This window comes from Thunnus albacares, chromosome 4 (assembly GCF_914725855.1).
Source record: "Thunnus albacares chromosome 4, fThuAlb1.1, whole genome shotgun sequence".
Lineage (NCBI taxonomy): Eukaryota > Metazoa > Chordata > Actinopteri > Scombriformes > Scombridae > Thunnus > Thunnus albacares.
The window spans coordinates 15438322-15455056 of record NC_058109.1 but is presented as its reverse complement, the minus strand read 5'-3'; the positions used below and the strand labels follow the sequence as shown (position 1 = coordinate 15455056).

Below are 16735 nucleotides of genomic sequence, written 5' to 3'. Positions count from 1 at the left end.
AGAAAGTAAAAATCACATGTAAACTCAGCAAATATCCACACATTTTATATCACTACCTCATAATGATAATAATGTACTGTACTACATGAACAGTAGTCACTCACATAATGAGTAATCAAACTCCTGCCTAGGATGAGATGATGAGGAAACACATTTGCTGTTAATTAAAATAATGTACTCGGGATGAAAATTGGTCCTACAATGATTTTTATGAAGATTGTTTACGTTTTAAGACAGATGAGTATACAATATTTACAGGCTTTCCCGTAGAGCTATTCAAAGATCAACAATCAGGGCAGAAAATTAAAAATCCATCATTAATTTATCTGCCTCCACTGTTTTCTGTTAATTTATAGGACATCAGTCTGAACTCTAGTTTGCTACAGTAGCTACTGCCTGTAATCTCCCTCTCCCTCTAAAACTGAATACTCTTTACAACATTTTATGAAGTGTTCAAGCTTGAATTACGGGCAAAAGCATTTTTACCCTTGTTTTTGAAACATATGATCACTCTTTTTTATTGGTAAAGTTATAAGAGTGGATCCGCAGAAGGTAGTTTAACAGTATATTATCTACACTTTCTTCTTGAACAGATTTACACAGCAGTCAGAAAGGGTGTGGTGGAATCAGTGCTAGTCGAGACTCCTTCTGAAAACAGAGAATGAAGTTCTATTAGATTAAAGTCATGGAGATGGAGGAGATGCCGCCACAAAATGGGCTTAAAAGTCTGGAAGGCTTGATTTCCATCTGAATATTTTTTAGTATTGACTTTGGCATTTATTGACACTCAGGATATTATCCAAACCTCTGAGATGTCAAATTAAATAAAACTGGACGAATGAGAATAGCACAGTGTCAAATGTACTGCAGTGACATTAAGAATAATACCATTAATGTGTTCTTGGTTCTTCATCACAAGCCTTCCGTTATATACCCGCCCAACACCTGATCTACCAATACAGTATGTGCTATCTATTTTATGTCTAAGATACACAATGTCAAAGATACAAGATGCTAAAATATGATTGTATAGGACAACAAAAAAATAAACATGACCATGAGCAATTTTGGAAATGCCATATGAGGAGTAAGTTAGCATAACTTGGCAGGAGTGGCATTTTCATTGATATCTTTCCTTTTAGTTTCTCAGTGTCAGTTCATAAACACAATGATCACTGTAAGTTGTAGCTTAAAAACATCTATTGGAAAACCATCATACTTCATCACTGCTTATTAGTTTTTTATATTTTCATTATTTATATATTTATAATTCACATGCAATATCGTAAAATATCCCTATATGATTAGCATTAGAGGATGTAGACATAAGCTGAACACAGATTTCTTCTATTTCATGAGGCCTGAGAGGTGGGGAAAAAATCCTCCATATCAAAGTGTAGATGCAGGACTAAGTAGGTATTTCTTGCCCTGCAAGAGAGATATGAATGTAGCTTTGGGCCAAAATGCAGACTTCAAAGGAAGGATATGCATGAAGGAACTAAGCCAGCTGCACAAGCAGCATGAAATACTAAGGGGCATCTGTGCATGTATATCTGTTTCTGTAGATTTTTGTACAAATTGACACATATCTGTGTGCACACTCAGTTATTGATTTTTGTGATAATGTGATTCTAAGATGCCTCCCTTTCATAACATTTTGGAGCCTTTAGGAGCATTTCTCTTGAGCCACCCTTTGGACAATTTTTTGCCACACTACTGATAAGGCTTTAAGAATACCAAAATCATCACTATCCTCCAAAACCATACCAATTGTAGACACAGGTTTTTCCGTTTCTACAAGGTTGAGGTAATCCATGGATTGCAAGTCAAAGTTCCAGATGATCACAGTGCGCTCTAATCAACCTCAAATATCTTGAAACAGCAACATCAACTGAAATATGAGTGCTGCTGTTCTATTAAAGTATAAACCTGGCAAAACTTATCTTTAAACCATTATAACCAAGCTTGTAGCACATCTGATACACACTGTATGTACTGCCTGAACAGTATGCATGTACATATTTATTAACTAAAGACAGCACAGATAGGTTTGTGAGGGAAAAAAAGGATATGTGATGTGTGACTGGTGTGTGTCTGGGTCTTTAAGATTAAAAAAAAGGAATGTGTGTTAAGGTGCAAAGAAGATACATAAAATGCTGGATCTAAATGAAACAGTTTGCTGTGTTTATCTCCCGCTGTCTGAACTAACCTGGCCATGGAGCACAGATGGATGTGAGTTAAAAGGGGGGTGAGTTGTGGAGTTGGCTGGTGGCACCTGCAGGCTGGGAGCAGTGGAGCGTTGCACCCTGACAGTGTCACCACACTCATCAAAGTTGCTCTTCCACACCATTACCTATAGGTTAAATATAAGTTGTTACTTATTCCAAAGTTGCACTCCAAAGTCAAATTACCAACAATCTTATGCACAAAAAAAAGAAATGCACTCTATAAATACAGTTGTGCTTGTTTTTTATGGGTTCTTAGCTCTTCAGGAGTTTTTCAGGAGTCTTATTTCATAAATTATGAAGAAGGCACATGATCTTTGACACCAGGACACAAATGAGAAATCAAAAGGCTACATCATATTTAATTTTTAGAATCAGTCTTCACCTGTTCATCAGAACCTCCAGATGCAAAGTACTCTCCTGTCCTGGAAAAGGCCACACAGGTTACTGGACCCTGGAGTGAGAGAGAGAAGAATGGAAAGATGGGTTTAAAGACAATAAAAGGGGTCATGTCCTAATTTTGTCTGAACCGCTGTTGCCTTATGTTCCTAACAAAAACCAGCATTCTGCAAACTGTTTGCTCAAGTTGAAGAGGAATGTAATCATGTAGTGTAGTCATTGTTTCTATGAAATATTGTTTCAAAAAACTTTTAATAATACCGATGAAGAAAAACATGTAGTACAATTAGCACAGAAAAAATCAAAGCCCTGCAATGTGTCCATCTATTGCATACTTTGCATCAGTGAGAATTGTTTATGTGATTATGGCATGTTTGAAATGATTCTGATACCATACTGTACATTTTTGCTTGAGGAAAAATTAAATGATAACAATTAGTTGCTTTGAACCCATTCCTTCATTTTCAAATTCCACACAAAGTGGCTTTAAATAATTTTATTAATTAAATGCCAAGCAATATAGCTGTGGTAAAAGAGTGGGTATTAATGTAAAACATGGGAGTTGTAAACACTATGCAATTTATCCCAGAAAACGCAACATACATAATTCAAAGAGCGACAGGTTAGCAAATGTAATAGGTATCATATTTACATTCACTCAAATCTAAGATCTCAAACGAGTGTGATTTATTCTGTGACGAGCGAACTTTTTTACCTTCGGAGTTTGATGAGGCAATTAAGGGCAATGATAACTGTTTAATTTGGCTTTGACTGTTCACCTAACTTACCAATGTGGCAAACATCTCTATATGCAAATGCAACGTTCACACTGGTAACATTAACTTTACCATAACTTGCAAGCTACTAAAAATCTACTAAAAGTATGCAGATCAATAACACCAGTTAATAAAAAAAGCAAAGAATTTTAAGTTTTGTGTTCTGTCATCGAATATATTATTCCATTACTTTTCCTGATGTTTTAGGTTTTTGCAGTATCAGTATCAAGATATTTCAGCAGGTATCGTATTGAAGTCACTATGTTGGAGAGCAATCAATAACAGAAAGCTAAGCCTCAGGTGGGCTGAGGTCACACAATGATCAGAGCCAAAAAGGATCACCTGGGGACTTTGGCGTGTCCTCTGTATATATATATAACCATCCAGGTTCTAAAATTCAGAAATCCTGCTGTCTCTTGGTTTACTCTTTTCTTTGCCTCACAATCGCAGAATGGGGTCAACAATTACAGCCTGAGCCCTCTGACTGTGTTCAAAGAGAGGATGGAGGAGAGAGCAAACAAAAGAAGGGAAAAGAAACGGACAGGGAGGCTGCTAGGAAGAAAAAAGGAGCTGTGTCCTGTGGCTGGCACCCAGACAGGCTGGTTTGGGTGAGGAATGGTTTCCCAGAAGCACCTGAGAGAAGCAGACAGTGTCACTATGGCAACGCGACGGCCTGACAGACAGCATGTTCTGTCTCTGCTCTGACTAATGCCTGCTGCCAGGCTGGCACTTGCCATGGCCAGACACACACACACACACACACACACACTCATACACACACACACACACACACACACACAGGGTGAGTCTGACAGGGCAATGAACCTAACTGGCACATTTTATATGCTGATAAATTAACAGGGGTTGCAGAAACCAGACAGGCCCCACATGGTGCTATCCATAAAGTACTGACTAATAAAGGTGATTACATGCTTGTACTGGTTTTATTTTGTGCGCTGCATATTTTTAGTTAACATCAGCTTTATTAACGCACTGAAGTATTTCTAAAATGTTTGAGGTGGGACCCATTTTTGTAGTCATACACCGCACCAATATACATCAAATACTGTTTCTTTGTCTGCGTTGCAATAAACTGTACTGACGCAATTTTATACAGCTTCTAAAATAATAATTAAAATTTCCACAGCAGTAAAAAAAAAGTTGCAGTATGAATGTATCACTTCAAGCTAAGAAGTGAGGTATAGAGACGTCCCCCTGGCCTCATTGTCATACATAAGATATACACCATCTAATCGCAATGAAAAGCATTTGTTCTTGCCCCATACTTCCTGTCTATCTCTATAGTCCACTGTCAAATGAAGGAAAAATGCCTTCCCAAAATCTTTTTAACAGACAGATAAAGATACAGATTAAATGAATAAAGACTTTAAAGGTAGAGTCAGCAATTCTAATCCAAAACACTTTTGGTCAAATTCAGCAAATATCTCCTCATGGTCTGCTAGCTGTCCCTTCTGTGTGTGCTGAAAAAAAAAACCTGATGTTCATACACAGAACTGGCTCTGTAAATGCACATGTAAACACAGCCACATGACACTACTCCAGCCAATCAGCAGGGGGCGTTCGTGCTCATGCACAGGACAGAGGGAAGTCATCAGAGCAGCTGTCTGTGTGAGGCCATGACAGTCCCCAGCACCCGTTGAATGGTGGGAGAGGCCTGGTGAACTGGAGAGAGAGGTTGTGTCCAATTCACATAGAAAACTTTTTCTCATGGTGCAGGTACGCCTCCATTTTATTAAATGTATCAATCCACATTGAATCTGAGACAGTATCATGGAGACCCCTGCATTTTTTTAAGTCTTTTTCTGTTGCATTTAGTGAAGTGTAATCTGAGCAGGCAGCTGTTTAAATCACACAAATATCCCACTGTATATGTGTTTTCAACTTATTAACCATATCAATTTGGTTCCGTAAATTTCTGCAGTCAGTCAGCCTGGTGAAGGCAGTTTGTCTGCCCGCTGTTCTCTCAGCTCACCAGGAGCTGCAGCTGAACGCAGGTTGAGTGAGAAATAGGGAGTTTGCAGAGAGGCAGAGAGTGTGGATGGACTGTTGGGCTCACATGAGATAATGTCTTTTTTTTGGCTTGTGGTAGTGTTTGAGAGGAACAGAAGCGACTCCACAGCTGATGCACAGCTCTGGATTCCGCCATATTTCTCTTTTGGTCGTTGCCATGGCAATGTGTCGTCCATGAATTTGGGGGGGGGGGGGGGCTTCTGAAGGAGCATGAGGGGAGGGGTGTATCTGTTTGGGTGTTTAGTTCAATTATCAGAAATCTTTCTCCAGAATGACTGACACTGTCTTTAAAATGAAAAAGAGCAAGACACTAGTATGAGATCAGTACTCGCTATTAGCCAATACTATAGGTTTATAGATCAGGATCACTATGGTGAAAGATTCTACACTTTTCTCCTCTGTACAGTTGATTTTTCTTACCATAGGTTTTAGGGTGTATAAAAGGTCTTGTAGGTTTGTATGTTTCTATGTCTTGCTTGTAACAACACATAACCAACATCACTGACAGCTACTGACTGACAAAGGCACAAACACACTATTTAGCCTGAACCCAGGGACAAAATCACGTCTACCCTTTTTAAGCTCCTCAAACTCCTTCATAATGGAGGTAATGGATAAGGCACAGTGGCTACAGTCAAAAATGCAGGTCAAATGATGCGGCCCTTTTCTCCATTCAAAACCATAACAAATTAAATTGCTGTAAAATAGTGAAGAATTTACTGAGTGTCACACACCTTCATAAATCTTTGCATTATAATTTAAGCCATTTTTAAATTAAAAAGTGCCATATCAACAAAATGGTTTTGTACCATTTGTGCGTAGGCAGCTGGCTAGCTCAGCAAGAGAAAGACTGAGTGCACATGTGTCATGGGCCCTAACATGTGAGTTTTTAGTGAATGTGCCTGATGAGCAAATTTTAGGGACACTGTATGGAGTTTTCTTAAAAGGTACCCTGTGGAGTTTTTATGTAAACAATGTTATGTTTACATTCAGTGTTTCTCACCAAAACACACTGTAAGTTACCTTCAAGCCTAATAAATATGTTGAATGCATTTTCTTAGTCATAAAACATTTGCATAGTTAATATTTGGAAGAATTAGAAACCTAAGTTATTTATATCCATATTTGCTTGCTCACAGTCTTCTTCTTCTTCTTCTTCTTTGTCTTTGTTGGTGCATTGCTACACTTCTTACCACATTACCACCACCGAGTGTTGATCAGTGAAATAGCATGAAACCATTAGGACTGTGTATCATGTCATCCGCATGCACCATACGTAAATGTGCGTTCTCATGCACAAACACAAGATACAAACAAAACAGGGACCCACTTTTAAAAATGTTGCTCCATAGCGATCATAGTGGTCAAAAACGTTGCATGGTGCATTTAATAAATACATACAGTGTACTGTAGGAGTACTGTCAGTGTCTATTTTTTTTTTAAATTTCTAAAATCAAGTCTCATCTGACATTATGTCCAACTCTACAATCCGTTTCAAGCAGGAGTGCTTTAAACTATGGAAGAAATCAAGCATCTCATCTATTTTGTGGGGTCTTTAAGAGCTGAAGTGATCTCACGTACTCAGTTGTGGAGTTGCTTCATAAAAAGTTTTGGATCACACAGTGAAAGTCAGTTGTCAGACAGAGAGACAAATTAACCTAAATTAGCACGATTCTACCCAGCCAGGTATGGTCCTCCTGAGGCTAGGTAAACAACACATTTGTCATTTCCAACAGCAACACTCTCTAAAAGCTATCATGTGTTTTTCACATACATGCACATAGGCCTACACACATACACAGAACACATTCAAGCATCCACATAAACCTACACACCCACACCGAACAGATGGGGGTCTCTCCCATCTCTAGTTCGTCGACTGGAGAGACAATTAACACCCTGAGCGCTCCCAGCAACAACAGATTGGCGGAGTCACCACTGTGCCAAAAAGAACAACAACAGAAATGGAGACAGAACGCAGGAGATGACAAATTTGGAGGTGTGAAGAGAGAAGGGGAAAATGTGTTTTTTTTTTTTTAATTTTTTATCCTAACAAAGAGAAGAGTCTTGGCGAGCAGCACCAGCTGGAGAGAAGCACAGGTGACACAGAAAATAAAAAAACAGAATGAGAGACAGGCAACGTGTACAGAGGGATAGATAAACAGACGGACCACATGTGGTACTGGCAAGCCACTGATTTCCACAACTAGCCAGCAAGCCAGTCCATCAGCTGTTCAAACAAACAGATACAGTCAGTGAGCTGTCCGGCCAACTAGTCCAGCCAGCCAAAATGTGAGAACATCAGATGTAGGAAAAAGATGAGGAGATAAAATGTAGAGAAAATATAGACAGGGATGAAAATGAGGAAGATGATAATGGTGGAAATGCTAAAACATCCCTAGAGCACAAGTGGACGAGCAGAAAGGAGCGTTAAAGTCGGACAAAAGGACGGGACGGAAACAGAGAGGAGGAGGAGGAAGAGAAGAAGAGGATCCAGTGGAACGGAGGCAGAAACACAGTTCTGTTTCCTTCCAACAACCCTGAGATGAGTCATCATGAGTGGGCTGCCCGCTCGCCTGGCAAGTACTAAAATACATTGCATACAAAAAAAAAATCACATCACACGCACACACACACACACTTCAGAGAATCAAACATGCACAAAGGAGATGTCAAACACACTCACACATACTGTCCACGCCAAATATTCCACACACACACACACACACACACACACACACACACACACACACATACATACACACACACACTCAGTAGAGACATGACCTATCATGATCATGACCGGGTAAACTGTGAAGATAGGCTTGTAGGATATCCAAACAGTATTCATGTGTCATCTGTTGTGTGTGTGAGATTGTGTGTGTGTGTGTGTGTGTGTGTGTGTGTGTGTGCGTGAGTGTGTGTGTGTCTACCTGGTGTCCATGCAGTGTGTACAGTAGTTTGCCCTCTACAAGGTCCAGTATCTTCATTGTGGAATCGCTGGACGCAGTGATGAGGAAATTGCCAGCCGGGTGGAAAGACAAGCTGTTCACCACACCGCTGTGGACTGGAAAACACACACACACACACACACACAATTTATAACAGGACTAGAACAGACATTTGTCACTGTAATTCAAACCATGCCTGTTAAATAACACAGAATCATTAAACATTATTATGACAATGATTATGACAAAAGACATTCTTATTGAGGCGACATTGAACCAACTTTCTGAGACAGACAAAATACTATATATAATCAATATCAGATAAAAATAACAAGAAAAAATATTGGTGGTCACAGAAATTCATTAGTCTGTTTGTAAAGATTCTCCAGGCCATGCTATATCCAGAAGAGCGAAGTCAAGAGTAACTGGACTTGGAACTTGCTGTCAATTCATAAACACATCTGGCCTCTCACCAAGGCTGGACTTTGCATGAACTGAGGAAGCCTTTCTGAATGAGAAGCAAAACTTCTTCAAGAATCTAAAACGAGTCCAGTTACCTTGACATAGTTAGCCCTTCTGGATAATTCATAAGTAATTCCATCCTTTATTGATTCAAGCAGAATAGTTTTTTTCCCGTCTTGCTATGTTTGCAGGCAGTCAGAGGATTAGGTCAGTTATATACCAGCACCTCAGGCGTTGTTAAGAGCACAGCGTCTTGTTCAAGGATACTTCAGCAGGGCAGATTCTTGCTAGCACGTTTGCCTGGACCCAACTAAGGTGCACTTCTGCCGTACATCACCCTGCCTCAGTTGCTGTGTAACTTGAGAATGGCTTCACATCAGGTTTACATATTATTACGTCAAGTATAGTAGCCTATAGCAACTAATCAGATATGAAATTATTTTGCCATGTGGTGAGTGGGTTCTTTGAAAGAGTCAAAATGAGGACAGCAGACATTTGATGAGTGACAAGGTCCCTCTGCTGGCTGAAAGATGCTACGACACATAACAAGACATACTGATACCACCAGCTGCAAAAAGATGCTGAATAGCTGCACTCACCTCTATTGAGAGCACTGGGAAATGTATTCTGTGGCTTAGGTTCACGCAAGGATAATGAGCCAAGTAAACACTCAACAGCAAGCTAAGACTAAAAGACAACTAAACACCCATGAAAGGACTGCTACTTTTCTAATCAGGCACCTTAAACCGTTGTGATTGTGATACTAATAATTCACATGCATACCTAACAGTAACCACACCACATTTTAACCACGATTTTACACTTTAGGCTGGCAAAATTGGCAATTAACCGTTGTGAAGTGAAGCGCTGCGGAGAGAAGAGGAGAGCAGAAGAGAGGGAGAGGGGAGAGGAGGGAAAAGCTTTTATCTTCATGCCCCATCTCCTCAGACAGATGTGATTATCCATTATTAGATCTCACCACTGAAATCCATTTAAGAGAGCTGATTAAAACAATCAGACTGAGTGGCAGACTGACAAAATGGCATTAACATTCGATGTATTGAATATGCAAGATCTCATGAATCTTGATTACCACTTTAATCATGAGCTTTAAAGCTTAATTTTATCCAGGTGTTTTTTTCAGTGATTTGTCATAGTCATTGTCGACTGAAGTTTTTTAAGGTGAGGATTTACTTTAGCAAAGTTGCAGAGTCTAGTGGGAGTGATTTGTGCTCTTTTAGCAGGATTATGAGAAGCGGAATATCCAACACATTTTCTTCCCAAAACACAAACTCTGGGCTGTGGCTTTACACGTGTAGATATGGTAGTGATGCTGCATATAATAAAAGCCTACTATTTAAATACAAAACTTCAATAAAGGGGGAAAAAAGTGAAGTCAACTTCTGTCTTTGCTGCAGCAAATGATCAAATTTCCAAACAACTTCATTGTAAACTAAATATTGCCTCAGATGCTTGCTTTTTTTTTTTTTTTTTTACAGTTTTTGGGGTGTCTTTACCTTGGTAGTGTTGCAACATCTTATGGGATCTGATGTCCCACACCTTGACAGAGTTGTCAGTACTGGCTGCAGCAATGCATGTTCCACTGGGATGGAAATCCACATGATTTGCATACCTGGAGAGAGAAAAAAAGCATTACATTTAATTTAGTGAGGCATTCAGCAGCTTAATCCAACTAACACTAGGAACACTTGGAACGTTTGTTTAAAGATCTTACTGGAAAACACCCACTGAGGAAACTTTGGAAAACTTTTACACAACTCCATTAAAATCACAGACACATTATATTCATCTGATGTCTCATCTAAGCTTGTAATTAATTAGTATTATTGAGATGGCGTATGGCCTTTTTCCTGTTGTTGCTGTAACATCAGTATAAATGTGCATCTATTACATTAATCTGACAAAGAAAGACATCGATTTCCTACAATATGTGTTTCTGTAACATTTAGCTCACCACAGTCATGAAAAGCTAATACAATGAAATCATCTAAACTTATCATAATGCTCACCACCATGCTGCCCCCGGCCCGCACCAAAAAACAAATAAACTATATACATCATCTCATAAATACTCAACATTTGCAAAACATGCAATAAAAAAAATTGATACGGAAATGTGTACACACTTATCCACATTTAAATGCATAATTCTGGTCTAATGTGCTCACCCAGCATGTTCATAGAATGAATGAATACACTCTCTGCTGTTCTTGTCCCACAGCTTTATAGTTTTATCATCACTGGATGACACAATCAAACGATCGTCTGGAGAAAACCTGTGAGAAATGTATTGGAAATTCAAGATCAAATCGGCTATAAGCTAAGTCTCCATTTTCTATTTTACCAATGACATGTACTCATTAAAGTTACAAAACAATTAAGAAGTGTATACAATATTTGACAGGTCATATGTTAGTTGACAAAATTGTATGATGTGCTCTCTGTTTACAAATGTGTCTCATACTTTGCACAGCGGACCCAGTTGATGTGCTGGTTAAGCGAGAAGAGGAACTTTTGCCTGTGGACGGTCCACACTTTAATGGTCTTGTCATCAGAGGCTGTGACCAGAGTCTGTCCATCACCAGAGAAGTTAATGCTGCGCACGGTGGCAGTGTGAGCCTTGAATACTGTTGACTCAGCCTTCCTGTAAACACACACAAACACCAAGACAACACTTAAGTTTAAAACAAACAATCAAAGACCAGTAGGTGTTCAGAAATGTGTGCCTTCTTCTGTGGTGGCAGAAGCAAGAGATAAACAGTTTTCAGACTAGTTTTTTTTTGCTTTTATGAGTCAACCTCACTGTGGTAGTTCTCTAGTGGATTACCATAATATGAGAGAAAACAAATAAAGGTGGACTACTTTGAAACGTACATGCTGGGAACCCAAAGACGTACAGTCTTGTCTCTGGAGGAGGAAGCCACCAGGTGGCCAGAGGGAGAAAATTGAACAGAAATGACAGCGTCTTTGTGTCCATCAAAACGATACGCTCTCATCTGAGGTTTCATGTTCCAGATCATAACACAGGAGTCCATGGAGCCTGTGGCTGGGAGAGGAGGAGCACAGGTGAGTGGAATGAGCACATTGTGTATGACACAGAAAACCAAATGATGACAACATATCAACTAACAGAAAGCCAATAACAACAAGATGCAGAAAATATCTGAACACAGACAGACGAATACAAACACACAGAGAAAAGTAGTAGCAGTTACCAATTTGTTTCATACTGCAGCTGAAGTCCACACTTGTCACTGTGTCCCTGTGACCCTTGAAATGTCTCTCTAGAGTCGGATCAGACTATATGGACAAAGACACAGAGAGACAAATTGCACCAGCCACAAAATAAAGTCCACAAAAACCTGGTTTCAAATCTTGAGTATTTTTTGGTGACATGAAATTCCCATGACTAAACAAGCAACAATCAAAGTTCAAGTTTTGAAAAATCCTTAGATATTATTTACTAAGAGTTTAACACTCAAAAACTCAACAGATTTGCTTATTCAGGACTGTGAGGGTGGGGTTCGATCAGATGTGATTGACAGTGGCCTGGCAACATAAGCAAACATCCCCACAACTGTTATACGCATCGCTTAAAACTGATGACATTCCCTGCAACTAACTAACTAACTGTACTCTGCTTTCAATACAGCTTGTAGGCCAGTATTGCAAAGTAAACCTTTGGCTGGTAGAACACACGTCCTGATGACAATGATCATTAAAATGCTACTGAGAATAAAGCTACATTACATGGCCTGAGGTATTTACCCAAACATTACGCCCATGTGCAGCCAAAGCAGCCTCCACTCTTCTGGGAAGGCGTTTCAAAAGATTTTGAGCTAAAAGGTTTAGCTCAAACCATGAAAAACAGCCCCAGATCAAAAGTACACAAAAGTGTGTGGACAAGTTTTGCTCATTGGGTGTAATTTCTGCAACAAACTGGTAGTTCATGTTATACGTAATATAGCCGTGTAGTGGCGCTGTTTCGCAGTGTTCATGTTCCTTAGACTCCAAAGCCTGTTGAATTCGCCAAAAACCAACGAATTAACACTCGTTTTGAGGCTAGCAATTCAACATTGGTTAATTATGAGAAATTAAAAGGTGGTGATGGATCATTTTGTCACCACTCCCGACGTTATTTTATAAACGATGCAAAACAAGGAAATACGTCAAAGACAGTGATTTATGGGAACTTTGCCCTGGACCTAGCCTGTTAGGTAGCAGAACCTATTTCGTGCCACCCACCACAACCACCTCCAGTCAAACTGCTCTTTTGTAGGTGTTGTGTTTAAAGAAATAATACTAATTTGGCAAATGATGGTCTTTGAGTCTTTAAATTAAACTGCAGATGGCGGTATTTGCTAGTAGCCTGACAGGAAGTGCTGCCTGACAAGCCGTACTCAGGGAATGTTGCTAAGGGAAAAGCGGGCTGGGTTACCAAGGAGACGTGAGCTGTGGTGCTAGTCACTGCTAGCCGTTAAACTCGGAGAAAGAGAAAAGATTACTTTCGGTGCCGCATGTTTTTGTGTAAGAGTGTTTTTGTGACATGGCGGAGCTGCACATTATAGGTCAGATCGTCGGGGCCAGAGATTTCCCGCAGAACAGCTTATTTTGCAAATGGGGAGTTCATACGGGAGGAGCATGGCGTCTTCTTTCTGGGTTGAAGGAGGGTCAGACCCAGGTGGATAACCCCCAAACAGGAGACATGGCGTACTGGAGTCACCCGATTGATCTGCACTACGCGACCAAGGGACTCCAAGGCTGGCCAAAGCTTCACCTCCAAGTGTGGCAGCAGGACTCTTACGGACGCTGCCAGTTATACGGCTACGGGTACTGCCACGTCCCGTCGAGCCCCGGACATCACCGCGTTAGCTGTGTCACCTGGAGGCCGCTCGGCTCCTGGCAAGAGCAGCTGGCTCAAGTCTTTGTCGGCGGAGGACCCCAGCTCCGGAATCCGGAGCTTGTTTACAGCGGGGCGGACAGATATAGACTCAACACCGAAGCCATGGGGACTGTGGAGCTGGATCTGGGCATTATCATGAGACACTTCGACAAATATGGCGTCGAGAGTTAACACTAACACAGTGAAATGAGAAGGACTTTACGGACTAGTAATGGATTATATATTGTGCAGGCTGAGGCCAAACTACGTAAAGTTTTGTACTTTTTTCTAAAATTTGCTTGAATTTTTATATATTAGATGTATGTAAATAAATTATCGTCTCAATGAAGTTGGTCCCTTGTTCGTATGTCCTTTCCCACTGAGTATAAACAACAAGAAACATGATTTATGAGTCCACAAATAGCCACATTATCCATAATTATGCCTCAAACCTATCCTCACCCTCCATAATTATCTTAAAAGTTCTGAAAATTCGGTTAAAATGTAATATAAACATTGCCTCGGCCAAAAGTATGCAGACCAAGATCTTTGCAAAACATTACACTGTTCAGAAGTCAGTTAAAACCCAAAGTGGGTGCAAAGCAGCTGCAAGTTATTGAGTATTTTTCCAGCTCTAAATTCGAATTGTTCTGCTCCTCATCACATGAAATATGGGCGACAGAGAAGTCTCCCAGATGGTTTGAGGATCCTGCAAGGTTATGTTTGTGGCCAAGCTATGACGAAGATGCCAGCCAGGCATGAATCTGAGTTTTAGGAACTAAACTGCACAGAAGTTGTTTGATAGTTACAAAAGTTGACAATAAAATGATTCAATCTAAAGTATTTAACAATTTCTGTAAAGCTCATAGGCAACAGGATTTTAAACTATGTGATTAGATGGTTCTTAGTGCAGTTCTCCTTGGGACTCGTAATTTCCTTCTCCCTGTAGTTTGGTATACACAATCTTCTGCCTTTTACTTTGTAACAAGCCATATATTTTTTCTATTTGCACATCATTTGTACTGATGTCTCAACCAAAACATGTTCATGTCCATCTAAAAACTGGAAATGCTGAACCCTAGTAGCCACCAGATAAACACCTCCTCCCACCTCACTGCACTATTCAGCACTACGTGATTTTATGCTCTTCAATCTATCCTACATCCTAAAACTCACTGAAATTCATGTTATTTTTGCTTGTCTGTGAAAAGGGCAGTATTTCTATCACTTTGAAGGGCTTTTAATGTACCAAATCTGTAACTACAAGAACCAACATATGAGTCCTAAGCAGCATACATGAAATTATATCATATAAACTTATAAAACAGTGGCACAATTTACCCCATGAGTCAATGCAGTTACTTAAGCTATTTTTTATACAAGTATAGCCTATTTGAATTACATGACCACAATGGCATTGCTTTATTACACAAGTATAAATGTAAAGTTTCACAACAGGAGGAGGAAGCGTTGCATGGTTATGATGGCTCATGCGACAGGTGCTCTTTAGTAGGGGAGATGAAAACACACAAAAAAAAATCCAGGAAGTCTTGCTGAATATTTGTCTTTAAGTGGTGCAGACAACCATGGAAAAAACTAAGGCACTCTGTCTTCAGGTTTAACGATATAATGAATTTATTCTTTGAGCAAAGGCAATCAAACAGACCAACGCGTATCAACTTTAAGTCTTCATCAGGGTCTCACAAACACATAATCAGTCTGATCATGAATCAACAATCTAAATGTAAAGATTGTTGAAAACGTGATTGATTTTTTGGCACAATAAAGTGCAAAAAAACAAGTATCCAAACTTTTCCACATTACTGTGGGTGGATTTCTATGCCTGAGATTTCAGTTGTTCAGCAGCTTTGAAATAGGTTTTGTGACCTTGTTGTGATTAACTTGAACAATTTATTGCACCTGTATAGACTTGCAACATTCTGTAGAAGATATTTCCTGAAACACAATGACATGATTAATGCTGAGTCTAGGGCTGAAACTATTGATTTTCATTATCGATTAATCTACCCATTATTTTCTTGATTAATCATTTAATCTATGAAATGTTAAAAAATAGTGAAAATATGGTATTCACAATTTCTCAGAGGCCACAGTAATGTCTTCAGTTTGCTTGTTTTGTCTGTTAAAGAGTTTAAAAATGTGAAGATTTACTGTCAAATATGACAAGGAAAGACAGCAAGTCATCACATTTGGGAAGCCGGAACCATCAAATGAAGGAAACCATTGATTGATTATCGACATAGTTGCTCATTAATTTTCTGCTGATCGACTAATCGATTAATCAACTTAATCGACTTGCAGCTCTAACTGAGTCCTTGTCTGGCTCATTCACTCATTTGTGACATATTTCCACCATAGACATATCAGTTACAGCCGCCCTCCATCTCAAAATAATGCCTGAAATAACTTTTACGTGACATTTAACACAGGCTATGTACAACAAGGATAAAATAATCGCCGTTAAGTCCCATTTATGATTTACTCTTGCTACAAATCTACTGTGTGTTTCTACTTTTACTGGTCAGTAGCGAGAGTTGAAGCTACACATAAGAAACCAACTTCCCTTCGGTGGCTCAAGTAACTAACTACACTCACTCACCAGTGCAGAAGTCATCTTTCCCGATATCGGAGACCCGCTGAGAGCGACTTGTTGCTTTTTTTTTACCGCTATATAATTGTACCCTACTTCTTTATCACGGTGAATGAGACAACCGGTACGATGCTACTAGCCCACCGGTCGGCTAACGTTAGCTCTCAGGCAGCTAGCTGCTAGTTGCTGACAACAACAAAGTTCAGTTTACGCGCCGCGATTGGGCGCTGAGCTACTGGTCAGAGTCCTTAAAGGGACAGTGTGACGTTTCTGTCGGTGTGTTTTCGCAAAAATAATATAAAAGTGTGCAAGTATGGTAAAATAAACTGCTACACAGTTGGAAAATCATAAGTAAATTAATCATATTATATAAATCC

The 16735-nt window shown here is 39.6% G+C and overlaps 2 protein-coding genes across 3 annotated transcripts in view; one reads left to right on the top strand and one right to left on the bottom strand.

Moving 5' to 3' along the window:
- poc1a (POC1 centriolar protein A) overlaps nt 1-16735 on the bottom strand; it is a 47488-nt gene extending 30753 nt beyond the window's left edge. The window contains exons 1-9 of one of the 2 annotated variants that reach the window (XM_044349616.1): nt 16368-16735; nt 12081-12165; nt 11740-11911; nt 11330-11509; nt 11034-11141; nt 10362-10477; nt 8365-8498; nt 2611-2679; nt 2210-2353 (exon numbers count right to left, since the gene is read on the bottom strand). In XM_044349616.1, coding sequence (XP_044205551.1) covers nt 2210-2353; nt 2611-2679; nt 8365-8498; nt 10362-10477; nt 11034-11141; nt 11330-11509; nt 11740-11911; nt 12081-12165; nt 16368-16382 — 1023 coding nt within the window. In that variant the 5' untranslated portion in view covers nt 16383-16735. Of the gene's footprint in view, nt 1-2209; nt 2354-2610; nt 2680-8364; nt 8499-10361; nt 10478-11033; nt 11142-11329; nt 11510-11739; nt 11912-12080; nt 12166-12633; nt 13162-16367 lie in introns of those variants that run through there. The other variant, XM_044349614.1, reaches the window with a different exon arrangement.
- b9d2 (B9 domain containing 2) lies at nt 13295-14096 on the top strand. The gene has a single exon (XM_044349617.1). The coding sequence runs from the start codon at nt 13412-13414 to the stop codon at nt 13937-13939; it is 528 nt and encodes a 175-aa protein (XP_044205552.1). The 5' UTR covers nt 13295-13411; the 3' UTR covers nt 13940-14096.